The sequence below is a fragment of the Mustela putorius genome, unplaced genomic scaffold, assembly GCF_011764305.1.
Source record: "Mustela putorius furo isolate JIRA1106 unplaced genomic scaffold, ASM1176430v1.1 tig00003942_pilon_pilon_pilon, whole genome shotgun sequence".
In the NCBI taxonomy this organism is placed as follows: Eukaryota; Metazoa; Chordata; class Mammalia; order Carnivora; family Mustelidae; genus Mustela; species Mustela putorius.
This window is the reverse complement of record NW_025422087.1, coordinates 1,952,162-1,967,704: the sequence shown is the minus strand read 5'-3', so window position 1 is coordinate 1,967,704 and position 15,543 is coordinate 1,952,162. Positions and strand designations below refer to the sequence as shown.

Genomic DNA, 15,543 nt, shown 5'->3' with positions numbered 1-15,543 from the left:
GAGATGACCAAAGGCAGAGAGAACATGGTCAGAAATTTGGACTTTTGTCCTGAGGCCAATGGGGAGCCACTGAAAAGCTCTTAGCAGGGAAGTTACATGATCCAACTGACATTTTAGGAAGATTGCTTTGGCTTCAGGATGGGAAGTGGGTTGGAGGTGGTGGGGGGGAGAGTGTGGGTGGGAACCTGCTTAGGAAGCCATTGGAGGGATGTAGGTGGAGGTCTGGGAGCCTGAACCAGAGAGGAGAGGTGGCCGAGCGGGCAGAGGGAATATATTCGCAGCAGGAACCATCCATTAGACCGACTATGGGAGGGAGAAGGGGTGGTGGAGGGTGATCCCACGACTTCTGTGTGAGCAGATGGATGGAAGTTGGTGTGATTCTCCAGGAGGTGGGACACGAAGAGAATCAGACTGGGGGTGGTGGTGGGCTGGGTTGCCGTGGGGAGACGTAGTCACACTGGTTTTGGACAGCTGAAGCTCTAAATGATAACGTCCAGAAGGCAGGCAGCCCTTCTGAAGCCACAGGAAAGGATGGTGAGGCCCATCACCACAAACCTAGTACCTAAAGACGTAGGGCCAAAGGTGCTGGCCCAGGAGAATGGGTGCATGGAGCAGTGGAGTGGAGACAAAGGCCTGGGACAGGACTTCTCAACGCCAGCACTGCTGACACCTGGGGCTGCGTAATTCCATGGTGGAGAGTGTCCTATGCATTACGGGGTGTTTAGCAGCATCTCTGGTCTCTACCAGTAGAGCTCCCTACTTGTGATAGACACGATTTCTTCTGGTCATTGCCAGATCCCTCCTGAGGCCTGAAACTGTCCTCTCTTGAGAATCATCGGCCTAGGACAAAATAATGAGAAACATGGATTTTTAGAAAATGGGAAGAACCTGAAAAGGAGAAAAGGAGGAACCTGGGAAGGAGACTGGGAAGCAATGGCCAGAGAAGAGGGAAGAAAATCAGGAGAGTTTGAGAAACTAGAAAGTATTTAGAGGGGGACGAGTGGGTCAGAGCTGTCAAATATGCTGAGAGGCTGGGGACGAAGATGAGGACCCCACCAGAGGTAGGGTCAGGATGTGGCCCACACAGGAGGTGGCCTGAGTGGGGCAGTGGGTGGGTGGGGGACAGAAATCAAGATGGCGAGGCTTTCCTGTCAGGAGTGTGGGGGGCAGTGGCTGGAGAGGGTGACTATGGATGGCACTTTCAGGAGGCGGGGCTGGGGACAGGAGACATGGCTCTGAAGGCGGTGAGGGATCCCAGGAGCTTTTGGTTAAGATGAGAGAGACTTGTCCCCAGGCCAGTGGTGCTGGGAGGGGTGGGTGATGAACGTGGGGAGAGGGGAGGGGTGAAGCTGCAGGAGCGATGGAAGCAAAGGACAGGAGGGGAGGGGAAGCCAGACATGGGGGAGGGAAGCCGCCTCTGTCTGGTCCTGGGAGGGCAGGATAGGAAGCACAGAGGCTGAGGACATTCCCGTATGGAGGCTTCTGTTTACCAGAAAAGCAGATGAGCTCATTTGCTGGTGAGGCCACAGAGGTGTGAGTGAGCAGGGGAGTTGGAACAGCTGTTATTGGGAATGGGTGAGAGAACACAACGGAGAGACCAGAGTGTGGGGAGGGGGTGGCGGTGGAGGGTCAGAGCTGAGAGGCAGGTGAGGCTGGAGGCTGTGGCTTTACAGAGATGCCAACCTTCAGAGTCTGCAGCTTCCTCTAGCACAGCTCAGTTGCCTAGGGCTGGGGTTCCATGGAGGGACATCCGGCAAGGGAGCAGAGGCTGCCGATAAGAGGGGTTGATGGGATCACTGAAGAGTGTGAGCCCCTGAGGAGAAAGTGTGCCAAGGGGTCCCACTGTTCCTGTCACCCCACCAAGGACAGAGGGCCCCAAGGGAAGCATTACCAGTCCAGGGTCCTATGTGCTGTCTGTCCCACTCTGGAAGAGCCGAGGGGCAGAGGGGACTGGGGCCCATGTTAATCATTGGGCTATTCCTGATGTTTTCCCCATTTTATAAGATCAGTTCTGCTTCATGATCCAACTGGTTCACCCCTGTAGGTCACATCTAAAGACCCCACTGGCCAGAGGTGTAAGGGACTCATTCCATGACCTCAGCCTGTCGGATGACCCAAGAGCTGTGACCAGAACCCAGTCAAGTCTCAACAGCCTGGCCACGTCCAGGGTTTTGTGCCCCAGTGCCTCTGTATTGAAGCCAGAGGGATTGTTCCAAAAGCACTAACCGGAAGGTGCCCGTTCACCACTCAAACCCTCCTGTGGTTTCCCATCACATCAAGAATGAAATGCAAACCCACTGTCAGGGTTTCCCTGGGCTTGGGCTCTGCTTCTTTTGGAGCTTATCTGGCTTACTCTCTGCCTCATAGCTGTACTGGCATCCACTGCTCAGTCCTCCTACCCCAAGGCCTTTGCATGTGCTGATTCTGCAGGCGGGGACTACTCCCCCATCTTCCCAGGACTGGCTCCTTCTCATCATTCCAACTGGCTCACATGCAATCTACTCAGAGGCTTCTCTACTCAGTGTCATGCCATTCAGAGCTGTCCTCCGCAGCCAGGCAATCCTAATCACATTTCTTGGCTTATTGTCTTTATAGCATTTACTATGGTTAAAATGACCTTGTTTTGTGTTTGCTCATTTACTGATGGTCTGTCTCTCCCATGGGAATGTCAGATCCCTAAGAGCAAGGACAACGTCTAGTTCCATGCTTTGCCCCTAGGGGGCAGCGCAGCTAGGATCACTTAGATGGTGAATGATACTTGGACAGTGTCTCGCACACATTCAACATCTGTGGGGGGGCGGTGCTGAGTTATTACACAGGATTTCCTAGAGTCCAACTGCAGCTGCTTTGGAATAATCACATTTCCTATGATATCACAAAGCTGTTTGAAGAGCACCCATGAGCATCTCGTCTTACTTCCAAAGCTCTCCTGGAGGGTGGCTTGGAGGCAGGTTCACTCAGGTGTGAACGAACGGTCAGTCTTCCAGAGGAGACTCAGCGCTGCCCTCCCACCAGCGTCCCCTCCCCCAGGCCTATTGTCGTTGCCCTGGGAGCACGCTGGAGACAGGGGCAGTTTGCCAGGAAACTTAGCTCCAGCCTTTTGCCGTCTAATTCAATGCATCCAAAGATCAACAGAAATATTACCAAATCAGAAGCTGTGCTCAAATCCAAAGCTCACAATTAGCGAAGGTAAAAGCTTCCTGAGCTGCGTTGGCACAAGGTCTGGAAACAGCCCTGAATGAAGCCACCTAGTGTCCGACAAAGGCAGTCGTTTCTACCCAAACGAAACTGGAAAGATCCTCCAACTGCAGTGCTCCATCTGGTGCACTGACTGGCTGTTCGGGTTCCAGCAGTCTTAAGTCCCAACACAGCCTTAGATGTGACCTGCCCTGCTAACTGAGGAGACACGGTTAAGGGGCGGAGATCGCTTCCCTCTGTTGGAGGGCTCGAGGGTGCTCCTGAGATTATCCAAAAAATGACGAAGAGCTGTACCATCCCCTGCACTCTTGACCGTGTGTATTGAGAATGCTTTTACCCTCCTAGATCATTCGTAGGATCAGAATCTGAATACTGGGAAAGCACACCTTGGGAGAGCCATTGATCCCTGAGAACCCAGGAGGACTAGCATCTTGGGATGAACACCCGGTGAGGTGCCCCCTGGGCAAGTGTCTACACGCCCCCCCTCACCCCGCTCATGCCCAGCACTGGTTCTGAGGGTCCCAGATCAGCCACGGCTCTGTTTCCCACCTGCCCACAGGACGTGACTGTGAACCCAGAGGCTTTGCGTGCTGGCCAGAGCTGTCACGTGGCTGTGAGTGTGCTCGCACCGAGCCAGGAGGGGAGGGCAAGGCATGCCTGCGGCAGCACACAGCTGTTCATGCTAACTCGTCAACCCTGCATGTGGGGTAGTGGCGGGAATTTCCTCCTTCAGTGGGTGGGAACGCAGTGTCCCCGGGGCTCTCAGGACAGCACTTGGGGTCCCAGGTGAGGAGTCCTAGCTGTTGGGTGTGGCCCACATTAGCTGGACTGAGTGGGGGGAGTTAGGAGAGGGACCAAGGCGGACCCCCTCCCAGGAGGGAGCACCGGGGGAGACCCTGCTTAATTGGCCTCCAGTTTGGGTTCATGTAGCTGGATTATTGCCTGGGCTGGGCCTTGTTAAACCACAGAGCCTGGTTCCTTTCCTTTGTGACACTGGGGAATGACCCTAGAGGAATGTGCAAACTAGATTAGCAACAAGGTTCAAGGTTGGGGAAAGCAGTTGCTCACATAAATCCCAGAATGTGAAGGAGGGGTGGAGGCTCTTTGTTATTTTATTCCATTTCCTTGTTTTCACTTTGTCCACTCTAGTCCCAACTACACATAAGAAAAGGGGTGGCCTTCTCTTGTTTTTAACCAACAGATTACAAACTGGAGGGAAGGGTTGCCACGTCCCCAGATAGGATTGGCACACAGCGATGGCACGGAGTGCCTGGCGGCATGGGGCAGTGACAGGCCAGGCAGCCTGGTTTCCTGCCCCAGCTCTGTGCAGTTACTGGGCCACTGGTGGGCTGTTATTCTGCCTGCCAGCCTCAGTCTCCTCATCTGTGAAATGGTCCTAACACCTGCCCTACCATCTCATAGGATGACTATGAAGATCATACTGACCAACTGCGAGGTGTCGGAGGTCTTGCCAAGGCTTCTGCTTCTTCTAGACCACTCCCAGGAAAGTGATCACCCAACTATGCTGTGATTCGGAGGACAGGGCTTTACAGAGTAGAAAGCCAGGATGTAGCTTCATGGTTTTCAGCCATTTTCCCTAACTTATGTCTGGGAACTCTGAAGCATTCAGGGCCCACTTGGTCTTCTGCAGACCACCGGGATCCTGAGATCATGCTGTCACACCTGGGATATCACCCCACTTCACCCCTTGAACACTTTTAAGTCAGGAATGTCCCAGACAGGGGTAAACACCTAAATGTTTCAATCAAGTACCTGTCTGTCGATGGAAATTTTGCAGTAGGCTCCTTAAGGTAGGTGCCTCCCCTCGGATGTATCCATAGCCCTATCACCCGTATAACTTGTTCCCACCCAAGGGCCAAGGGCCAAGGGCCAAGGGCCAAGGCCAGTTCCTTACTAAGGGATTTCATTGAAAATTCGAAGCCTAAGTTCTTGAGAAGCTATTACCCAGCCCTTTGTAGGTGGAGTTGTCGTCTTCTGGGACTCCAGAATATGAGCACTGATGAAGACATGTGTGCACTCAGGAGCGAGTGTGCTTGTGCACACAAACACACACACACCCCAGGAGGGACTGTGGGGTGGGATCTGATTAGTAGCAGATTCCAAGAAGTTGATAGGAGGGAGGAAATTGGGCGGTATTATCTACCTGTGAGCGCACTCCTCTAACATCACAGCTATTATCCAACCTATGCCTGTGGACATCTGATAGAAAGACATGCTGGAATCATCCATATTTTGCAGAGAAGCCCATCCCTGTCAGGCACAATGGCTTATCTAAGGTCCAAACCAGGTAAGTATAGAGACTTGTGTCTGAAACCAGGTGTGTTTGCAAGCTGGGGCACTGGCTGCTCCCAGACCTTCCCTGGGGGCCTGTTCCGAGGGGTGTGTTGGGGTCACTGTACAGATAAGATGTGGCCTTGCATGCAGAAGGGGGATGAGGAGATGGCATACGGGAGCACTGTTCATGTAGGGGTCCAACCAGGAGTGGGCCCCGGTAGGGGATCACAGGCAGTGATGTCACTGCCTGGATCACAAAGGCCCACAACTTGTAACCCCTGCAACCAGGACCCACACTCTAGTCCAGTATCAGGGCTATTTGGACAGAAACGTCTGACACAGAAAGATGTTTTCGTCCTGTCTACGTACATCCCGGGGCTCTGGGTACCAGAACCCCCAGGAAAATGGCTTGTTTTCATGTTGCAGGCATTGGCTGAAACCACCCCCGCGATGCCTCAGGATATTTCGAGGGAGACGCCATAAGGTACTTACTACTGAGGAGACTAGGCGATGCCCACCCCTCTGAACCGTCCTAGGGAAGCCCCATCCCTTCCTCTGGAGTTTGAGGGGAGGAGGGATATGTGGGGGTTCCCGCCCATGGGCTGGAGGTGGGTGAGCACAGTGGATACCCTGGTGATCCCTTCTTGTTCACACCAATGTCATGGTGGGCAGGGTGCACTGGGGATTCCTGAGGTGCCTCTTAGCTGTGCCAGAGCATATCCAAGGCCCTGAAGCTGGGCCACGTTTCTGTCCTTGGGGGAGGGCTCTGCCACCTGGGCTGTGGTGTGTCTGGAATGGAGCGCCCTGGGTCTGAAGACCAGCAAAGGCCTCCAGACAGGGCTCTAAGGTCTCCTGCCTGGCTGCCGGGCACTGTCTTTACAGAACGCTCCAGAGGACATGGTGCAGGAGATGAATGTTGACATCCCCTGCTCTCATTCCTCAAAGGACAAGAAGCCGCACAGGGCCAACAGAGTCTGGCGCTGGCTCAGGGTGAGTGCAGGTGCTGGGGAGATGCGACCCCTGGGGAGCCGATGCAGCACCAAGGGCCCCACTTCCTAGAAGCCAGCCTGGCCTCCTAGAGTCCTGTACTCCCATGAATCTGCATCCCATCTCTTCCCCAAACTGGCCCTCATGGTCCTGCCCACGCCTTGGACAGAAGCACAGCCATTGTCCACATACTTATAGGAGTATCATTAAAGAGACTTTAGACCAGATCTCATCTCGTTTATCTAGACTCCTTTTGCCCTGTGCTAGGCATTTTCCTAACTCGTGCTCCCAGGTGGCCCAACAGTCCTTCCTCAGGTTATACAAATCTTGCAAATGATCATCCAAAGGGACATGGGGCCCATGGTACTCTGTCTCTTGCTTTGTGCTTTTGTTTTGATGGAACACATCTTTGGGGCCCCTAGGGTCAGGAACAGGGGCCTCACTGCCCTGCACGGCAGTCCAGAAGGCCAGTCATTTATCACCGGCATCTAGCCCTTTACAGGGGCAGGACTGGATATAATCCCCTTCTGTGGCTAATGAACAGTGCTGCATCCTATAGCCTCCGTGCCCTCCTATCCTAAGCCCTCTCACCTAAAACGTCTGTGTTCTCATCTCAAGAATGAGATATATTGGGTGCCAGGGTGGCTCAGGGGGTTCAGCCTCTGCCTGCAGCTCAGGTCATGGTCTCATGATCCTGGGATCAAGGCCCACGTTGGGGGTCTCTGCTCAGCAGGGAACCTGCTTCCCCATCTCTGTCTGGCTGCCTCTCTGCCTACTTGTGACCTCTCTCTGTCAAATAAATAAATAAATAATCTTTAAAAAAATAAAAAGAATGGGCGATGTCATCAGAAATCACAGGATCCATGCCACTCATGCAGGGACGTGCTACCAATACTCCGCTCACAAAAGGACCTGAGATACTAGCAAGTTCAGACATCATTTTTTTCAATTCTCTGTATGGATACCAAGAACATATTCTCTTTTCCTTTAAGGTTTCTCTCTCTCTCTCTCTTTCTTTCTTTCTTTCTTTCTTTTTTTTTAATTTTATTTCTTTATTTGACAGACAGAGATCACAAGTAGGCAGAGAGGCAGGCTGAGACAGAGAGGGGAAGTAGGCTCCCCACCGAGTAGAGAGCCCGATGCGGGGCTCGATCCCAGGACCGTGAGATCATGACCTAAGCCAAAGGCAGAGGCTTTAACCCACTGAGCCACCCAGACACCCCTTCCTTAAAGAGTTCTTAATTGATTGGTTGATTGATGGATTGAGAGGGAGGCAGGGGGAGAGTGGGAGAAGCAGAGGGAGAGACAGAATCCTCAAGCAGACACTGCCCTATGGACACAGCCCTACGAGGAACGCAGCCTCAGGACATGGAGAGCATGACCTGAAGCAAAACCAAGAGTCTTAGGCTGAACCCAATGAGACACTGAGTCACCCAATTCTTTTTCAGACTCTGGGCTCTCTTGTCCCACCTCTTGCAGAAGTCTCTGAGATCTGGGGGCTCATTCTCTCCTCTAAGCCCCAACCCTCCTGGTGGCCACAGCACTGACTCATGTCTCCTCTGATTCACCTCAGGGGGAAAATGGCTCAATGAGGAAGAGGAATAAGACCTCGATAGTATGGAACACTCGTGCCAGTTCATTGGAGGCCGGAATAGATTACCTGGTGACGGCTGTCATAAAACAAGATCTAAACTATGTTAACACGTTTCTGGAAATATATCGCACCCTTGCTACCACCCAGGAGGTGCTGGACCTCCTCTTTGCAAGGTGAGCACCCTCCCCTGCCCCTAACTGCTCCATGGGATTTGACCAATGCCTGGTTGTGAGACTTGGAAGGACCCCAAGCTTCCCTTGCTCCTAACTGGGGCAGAGGTATTATAGGGACTCAGTGGGGTCTTGTAGGGAAAGAACACTTGGTGACCTGCACCAGTGGAAAAGTCTGCTTTTGGGCCTATGGGCATGCTCTTTGAACATTCCCGTGCCCCTCATGATGAAACCTCTGCCTCATTCCTGACTCTCACTGTGAACTTGAGCTGGGCTCCTTTGCCACTGAAAGGGAGATCTGAGATTCCTTCTGGGGTCTGGGTCTGGGTGAATCCAGAGCAGGCATCCCTGAGGGTGAGCAGGGGCCAGGGCAACTCAGATGTTGGTGATGGCCTGGTTGGAGCCCTTTCATTCAGCAAGCATTCAGGAAGCCCCAGTAGGTGGAGGCGATTATCTAGGAGCTGAATGGGATCCCTGCACAGAACAGAGAGCACCCCAGGGCTGCAGGCTAGTCGAGGGTCAGGCGGTGAGAGCCAACATCCACAGACATCTCATGTGATGCCCCCTGGCCTCCTCTAGATTCGGATGTGTTTACTCCACGTATGACGAGGTCGACGGACCCCAGGACCAGCGCAACATGTGAGTAAGCTTTGGCTGCTCCAGGAGGGCCTTCCCTCTCCAGCAGGGTAGTGAGGGTCCTGTGAGTTCGAGGGGCTACTGGACCTTCACGCACACCTCTGTGATTCCTGCTTTACGGTAAAGGTCTGAGAGCTTCTACTGGAAACTGGGAAGGTGCCCTGGGGAGCTGGGGTAGGTGTGTGAGCACTGTGGGAGAGCAGAGGGGGTTGGAGGACAGCTTTAACCCCTGAGAGGGTCATGCTCCATCCCTGCCCCCTCCCAGCCTTCTCTCTGCCCCAATTCTGGGACCCAGAACGCAGGATTTAGGAAGCATCGCACAGTAGTCTGTTGGCACCTGCACGCTGGGTGCTCAGAGGGGGCTCAGGGAGAGTGGTGACCCAGTAGAGCCCAGGGAGCAGCAGGCATCCCACACCCTGTGGGAGGTGAGTGTCAGTGGAAACAGACCCACTCTCATGGCACCTAGTGAATGGGCAGAGGAGGTAACGGTGGAGGTATGGGGAGGGTCCTGGGAAGGCCTGGCTAGGGACAGTCCCTTTGTACCCTCCTCGGTTGGATCTTCACAGAGCAGAGGCGAGTGCAGTGAGGGTAATTAAGAGGCCAGACACCACCCCTCCCTGGGCACATGCAGTTGAATTGAAGTGGCTCGTGGCCAAGGAGACAGACTGAGGAGTGTGTCCAGCTCCCCTAAGAAGTCCAGAAATGCTCCCCTCATTGATCAAGGACTCCCACTCCCAGAGGCTGCTGGCCAGCCTGCCATCTGGGAGCAGGCCTGTTTCAGGCAGGACTGTCAGGTCGCAGGTGGACAAGGAGTCTGACTGGTCTCGGACAGGAGGTGGAAGCCCAAGGGCCCAGGTTCCCACAGGGGTTCTCTGGGATATTGGTTTGGATACGTACCCTGTCCTCTGACTTCTCTGTCTCCATGTCTGTCCCCAGGGCCATCTATGCCATCCTGTATATGTGGGTGGAAAGGTATCCAGGAGACTTTGTGCAGCCTCCAGAGTTTTCCAACTTGCATGCTCTACTGGCCTACCTGCAGGTCAATTTGCCTGGCTCGGACCTGCAGCGCCGTGCCCAGCTTCTGCTGCCAGAAAGGCAGCGCGCTGAGACCACAGAGCCAGAGGCTGGGGGTGAGGAGGACTGGGGGTGAATGATGTGGACCTGAGGAGGAGGTAGGGTGGGCCACCCTGAGGAAGCCTCCATAGATTGTAGTTGGGCTGAGAGGAGTGAGTCGTCTCAGATCCCTGTCCCCATGGGCTTCCGTTGGGGACACCTTCCTGGGGCTGGGTCTTGAACGCAGGCCACGCTGAGTGGTGGGGGAAGGGAAAGGCGAGAGGGAAGTCAACCAATCTGATGATGCTTTCTCTTCTTGGAGCTACAGCACCGGCCCCAGAGCCAGATCAGGATGTGTCTCAGAAAGTTGTTCCAGCAGCCACTCTGGTACCCGCTGCACCTCTGAGGCCTGAGCTGGTCCCCTCCATCCCTGCTATGGCTGCTCATTATGGGTTAGGAAGACCAGTGACCCCCCCTGACCCGTTGGGGCCAGGGCAGATGGTCGTCAGGGCCCTCGTTCACTTCTCTGCCACGGAAGAGCCACCAGGCCTTTTGACTTTCCTGGATGACCAGCAGGGTCCTGCCCCTGAGCTGCCGCCCCCTGCCTCCGTGGAGCAAGCATGCTTCGCTCCCGAGGAGCACCTCGTGCTTGCTACAACCAGAAATCATGTCTTTCCCATCGCCCTCGTTGCTTTATTTGTATTTCTTCTGTTTTGTGTATATGTATATAATTACATACTAGATTTAATTAAATAAAGTAGAATTTGAGTTTACATAACATTTTACTTGCATCCTTTGCAGTGGGATATGGAGGTCTCATTAGGTCCATCCAGGGTGTTGCACAACCATGTCGTTCTACGACGTTTCCGTCACAGAGACACCCGCGCTCCTCATCGCTCACTGCTCTGTCCCTCGCCCAGTCCCTGCAACCGCTGCTCTGCTCTCTGTCTCGGCCACTTCACCTCCACTTGGATTTTCCTCTGCCTGGAATCCTACAGTATGGCCTTCTGTGTGTGTCTGCAGAACAGAAGTGTGATTCCCCTCTTTTCAAACGTTGTTATACAAATAACATTTTATTACAGAGGAATGTTCCTGAAAGAACAGAGATCACAGGAAGCCCCCAAATGAACTGTTTTCATTCTGAGCTAGGTTTCCCTTTTAGAAGCATGCCTTGAAAAGCAGAAACCATGAGAGAAATGTCTGGGTCCATGAGACACCTTTACATGCTTTCATTTTTCTGGATAGTCTACGCTTCAACTATTCTAATGGGCATCTTATCAAATATTAAAATTATATCTTCAATATTCTCATTTCTTGCTAGCAGTTAGGTCATAAAAGAGTTCTTTAGGCTTTATCCAGACTATGTTTATTTAGTAAATAATGATTTAAAGATGAAAAAAGGAAGGCATGTTCCTTCTACCGATGAACAATCCCCTATAATACACGGCATCCTACTTCTCCGCCTTACCCTCAGTGTAGTGTGTGTGTGTGTGTGTGTGTGTGTGTGTGTGCGTGTGTGTGTGTGTGTGCGTGTGCACATGTGCGCACATGTATGTGACAGAGTGGGCCGGGGAAGGTTCCGGGGCTGTGCTCTTGTTCTTCCTTATGTCCCCTCAGTGGACAGACACTGTCGCTCTGTCCCCTTGGGCATTCTCAGTGACAGCATTCAGGAAACGCCTCTGTTGAACAACTAATTCATTTCCAGTTATTTGACTCTCATAATGTAAGCGATAAGCATGTCTGTGCCGTAAATGTCTGTTTCTTTAGGAATGATTCCTGTAAACACCAACACTGGAACACGCTTTACCCACAATTTTAGGGGACTGGCTTCTGGCTCCTTTATGCTGTCTTCATTAGGGAGAAGCATTGCTTTGGAAAGGAGGGATCCAGGATTCTATAGATGAGACCTGAAATCATGAGGAGGACAAGCCAGCAGTGATGATGTCGGGTCCCTGGGAGTGACCATAGAGCATTGGGGAGGCTGCCCACAGCACCCTCATATGTCCTCTCCCAGATGCTCCCCTGGCCCGTGTCCTGGAACACACCTCACCCATGCCCTGTCTGGTGACACGCTCCAGCCACTCCAGCCCCCCCAGGCTCAATCACCCAGACTCTCACTGGAGCAACCAGACCCTGCTCCAGGCCAGCAGAGGTGCACAGGCCAGGCCACTCCTCTCGGCTTGCTCCCTGTCCTTCCTGGCTGAACCCCATCCTCTCAGGGACGAACCTCCAAGGATAGTGCCGGTCAGTGGGTGACAGACAAGTGTTCATGCAGATGGAGTTTTAGTGGCAACAGCAAGAGCCACATGAACTGTGTGAGCAAGAGAGGCCTTTACAATGCACATCGGCTGCTCATGGAAGCTACAGGATGGACAGAGCCTCAACCAGGGCCTTTGGCACTGGACAGAGCTCATCCACACCCTCAGGATCTTCTGGCTGTGACCCCCTGACCCTGCCAACTCCAACCTTGGTATCCCTCAAGTTAAGCTTGTGTGAGAGAGGGGGCTGGGCTTCCTGCTGACTCCCCTCCTCTCCCACAGAGTCGGGTAAGGGAGAGTCCCCTTGATCTGACGCTCTAATAGAGGTCGTCGTCAGTAACTCCGGTCTTGCCCGCCAGAAGATGGAGCTAACCAGGCACACAAGATAGATCCTCAGAGAGAGGGCATTTGGGGCTCTCCCTGCAGGAAGAGAGAGAAACACCAGCGAGTGGGACTCCGTGAGAAAGGGGAGCTCTGTGCACTAGGGGAGGGGCGGCCGTGGGCTGTGCGCTGCCTTACTGGCCAGGGGCTCAGGCTTCGTGTTGGCTTGCAGGGAGTGCCCAGGCTTCATCCCACCAACAGGTCCATCAAAAACCAAATTGACCTCCATCAAACATTTTCAACCCCAGCCACGAAAAGGCTCTGGGGCCCTGGCAGCCAAGGAGGCCTAAGACGCGATGTACCAATGGTTCCACAGTGGGGGAAGAGTGGGACAGGCGTGATGGAACTGGGGGCAGCTCATTTCCCTGTTTTGGGGAGAAAGAGCCCCATCACAAGGCACCCCAATATTTGTTCTAAAAACAGGTGGCAGCACAGCTGGCTCCAGCTTGCCAGTCTCCACACAGAGGACTGTCCATGTCCAGGACACTAGCTCTGGGGGACGTCCTGCCCCAGGGCTGGCCTGGGTCTAATGGGTGAGCACCAGTGTAGTGGGATCCCATACTGGAGGGCAGGAAGGCTTTCTGGAAGGACGACTGGGTCAGGGGAGTCTGGATTGGCAGGCTGAAGGGACACAGTAGGGCAGAGGCCCAGAGCCCAGGACGGCAGCGTGCTCCCAGGGGGCTACTCTGAGCAGGTCAAGCTAAGGATTACTGAGTATCTTTTGAGAGCATGAATCATGACAGTCAATCCCCCTAACAAGCCTATGAGGAAGGGTATAATGCTGTCTTTGTTTGACTCCAAAGGAAACCAAGGCTTTAAGAACCTGCCCCTCTCCATGCTCCCCATTGAGTCATAGGCAGGATTTGAACGCAGGGCTTGCCAGGCTTGTGGGCCCGACCTCACAAGAAGGTTGCGTCCAGATGCTTCAGAAGGGACTTCTCAACTCTGAGGTTCCATGAGGCTTTGTACCCAGGGAGAAGCCTCCTCCTGCCCAGGCACAGGCTGGCTGGGACTGGGAGAGTCCTCAGTGCCAAGGCACAGTGTCGTCAGACAACAGACCCAGGCCAAGCCCCAGTCAGAGGTGGCACCACTGCCCCTTGAGTTCAGGGAGGTCTCCAGGCCGGGGGTTGGATGTGGAATTTTGTTTCCAGCGAAACAGACTGCCCGACAACAGGGACGTTTTTTCCCAGCTGAAAACATCTCCCTGTTGAGAGAACATTCCTGGAGAGGTGACTGGCTGTAAACCCATCCCTCAGTCGGTCCACGTCACAGGACCTGGGGAACTGAGAAGCATGCCCGGCAAGGCCAGGAGTCAGCGCTACATAGCACAGACTCTTTGTGTCAGTCTAACATCCCTGCCTGGGTTAAGCCCCTGGCGGGCCTTGGGTGGGCCGTGGGGCTCCTGGATCAGTCTAGACCAGAGGTGACTCTAGCAAGAGTTTGTCAACCAGCTCTCCAGGGGTGCAGCCCAGGCTCTGGCCCCACCGCCTCCCCACTCCACCCCACCCTTCTCCTGGGAAGGGTCTTACCTCCAGCTGCTCCTACTTCTGCTCACCTCCACTGTTCCTACTGGGTTTCTTGGCACTCCCATCACTTGTACTGAATTCCTGCTCCCAATTACAGGGTTGGATGGGGTGAAGCACGGCACAGCTGGTTGCAGAATTGTGCACCTAGAGATTTTTATCTGTTTGGGTCGCCTGTGAGGACCAAGAATGAGCCAATTCCCTTGTCACCATCCAACATCTGACGTGGCCGGGCAGCAAGGAGAAGACTGAACCTGCAGCCTGGCGGGCCAGACCCTGAGTTGCCTCAGCCCATTCCCTGACGGCTCCAGCCGCTGGAAGGAAGGTCCGATCCATCCCAGCTGCTTGACAGTGAGAACTGTGCTCCAGGCATGATTCTTTTCATGTCATCTCATAGATGGGATTTCCTGCTGTCAAGAAGTACATGTGGGGGACACCTGGGTTACTCAGTGTGTTAGGCCACTGCCTTTGGCTTATGTCATGATCTCAGGGTCCTGGGATCGAGTCCCGCATTGGGCTCTCTACTCAGCAGGGAGCCTGTTCCTCCTCTCTCTCTCTGCCTGCCTCTCTGCCTACTTGTGATCTCCCTCTATCAAATAAATAAATAAAATCTTAAAAAAAAAGTACATGTGGAAAAGGGCTTCCTAGAAACATCACGTGTCATTGACAAAAATGCCCATTCTCCAAAAGTGCGACCTGCTGGACCTCCCCTCCTGTGGTCAGATGACACGGGGCCTGGGGCCTTCGGGGGCAAGAGGAGGCACAAGTCTATCCCCCTCAAGTTTCGTGGCTATTCTGCCAGAAGCCGGCCGACCCTCTCCTTACCCATGTGTGTGTAAACTCCATGTGGTCACAGCCTCAGGGCCTGCCTTGGTCAAAACCTTGCCCACGGTGGTTTGTGGACACATGGTGGGCAGTGGGGAGCCCGGAGGGACTGACAAAGCTCAGTGTAAGTAAAACCCCAAGAAGAAGACAAATGGGCAAACAAAACCCCAAGAGCACGAGAGAATCCTCAGCCCCGGTTTCCTGCCTGCGGCCCCAGCCTGTCCTGTCTCCGTTTTGTGTCCGTGCCTCATTTCCTTCACTTTGGCCCCTGCTCTCTGCTGTTTGGTTTTGCTTCCCCAGCCTGAAAACGACGCTGCTTTGCACCACGCCTTCATCCTTTCCTGGATCTCCTTCCCACAGCTCTTTTCTGCTGCATTTTGGCCAGGTTTGCAAGGGGTCGTGGCTGAATTTCAAAGGTCTGACCGCGTACTCCCCCCCCCCCCCCGGGGAACGGGGCAGCCTCTGGTTCCTTCATTTCCATCCTTCTCTCTTCTCTGTCATATCTGATCCCCCCACACCAGCCCTGTGGGGCCGCTCACTTTACCCCAGTGCTCCACTTACACCTCCCCCAGCGGCCCTGCCCCAGATCTCGGGCTCCTCAGAACCCCCCCAACATACCCCCA

The 15,543-nt window shown here is 53.9% G+C and overlaps 1 protein-coding gene across 12 annotated transcripts in view; it reads left to right on the top strand.

Annotated features, from left to right (window-relative positions):
• LOC106004678 (ral guanine nucleotide dissociation stimulator-like) overlaps positions 1–10,706 on the top strand; it is a 62,327-nt gene extending 51,621 nt beyond the window's left edge. For 8 of the 12 annotated variants that reach the window (XM_045069680.1, XM_045069681.1, XM_045069678.1 and 5 more), the window contains 9 exons: positions 3,544–3,645; positions 3,758–3,811; positions 4,621–5,506; positions 5,920–5,977; positions 6,376–6,483; positions 8,054–8,247; positions 8,824–8,883; positions 9,817–10,010; positions 10,262–10,706. In XM_045069680.1, coding sequence (XP_044925615.1) covers positions 6,391–6,483; positions 8,054–8,247; positions 8,824–8,883; positions 9,817–10,010; positions 10,262–10,689 — 969 coding nt within the window. In that variant the 5' untranslated portion in view covers positions 3,544–3,645; positions 3,758–3,811; positions 4,621–5,506; positions 5,920–5,977; positions 6,376–6,390 and the 3' untranslated portion in view covers positions 10,690–10,706. The other 4 variants (XM_045069675.1, XM_045069685.1, XM_045069683.1 and 1 more) reach the window with 2 other exon arrangements.
• Positions 10,707–15,543: the final 4,837 nt, after the last annotated feature.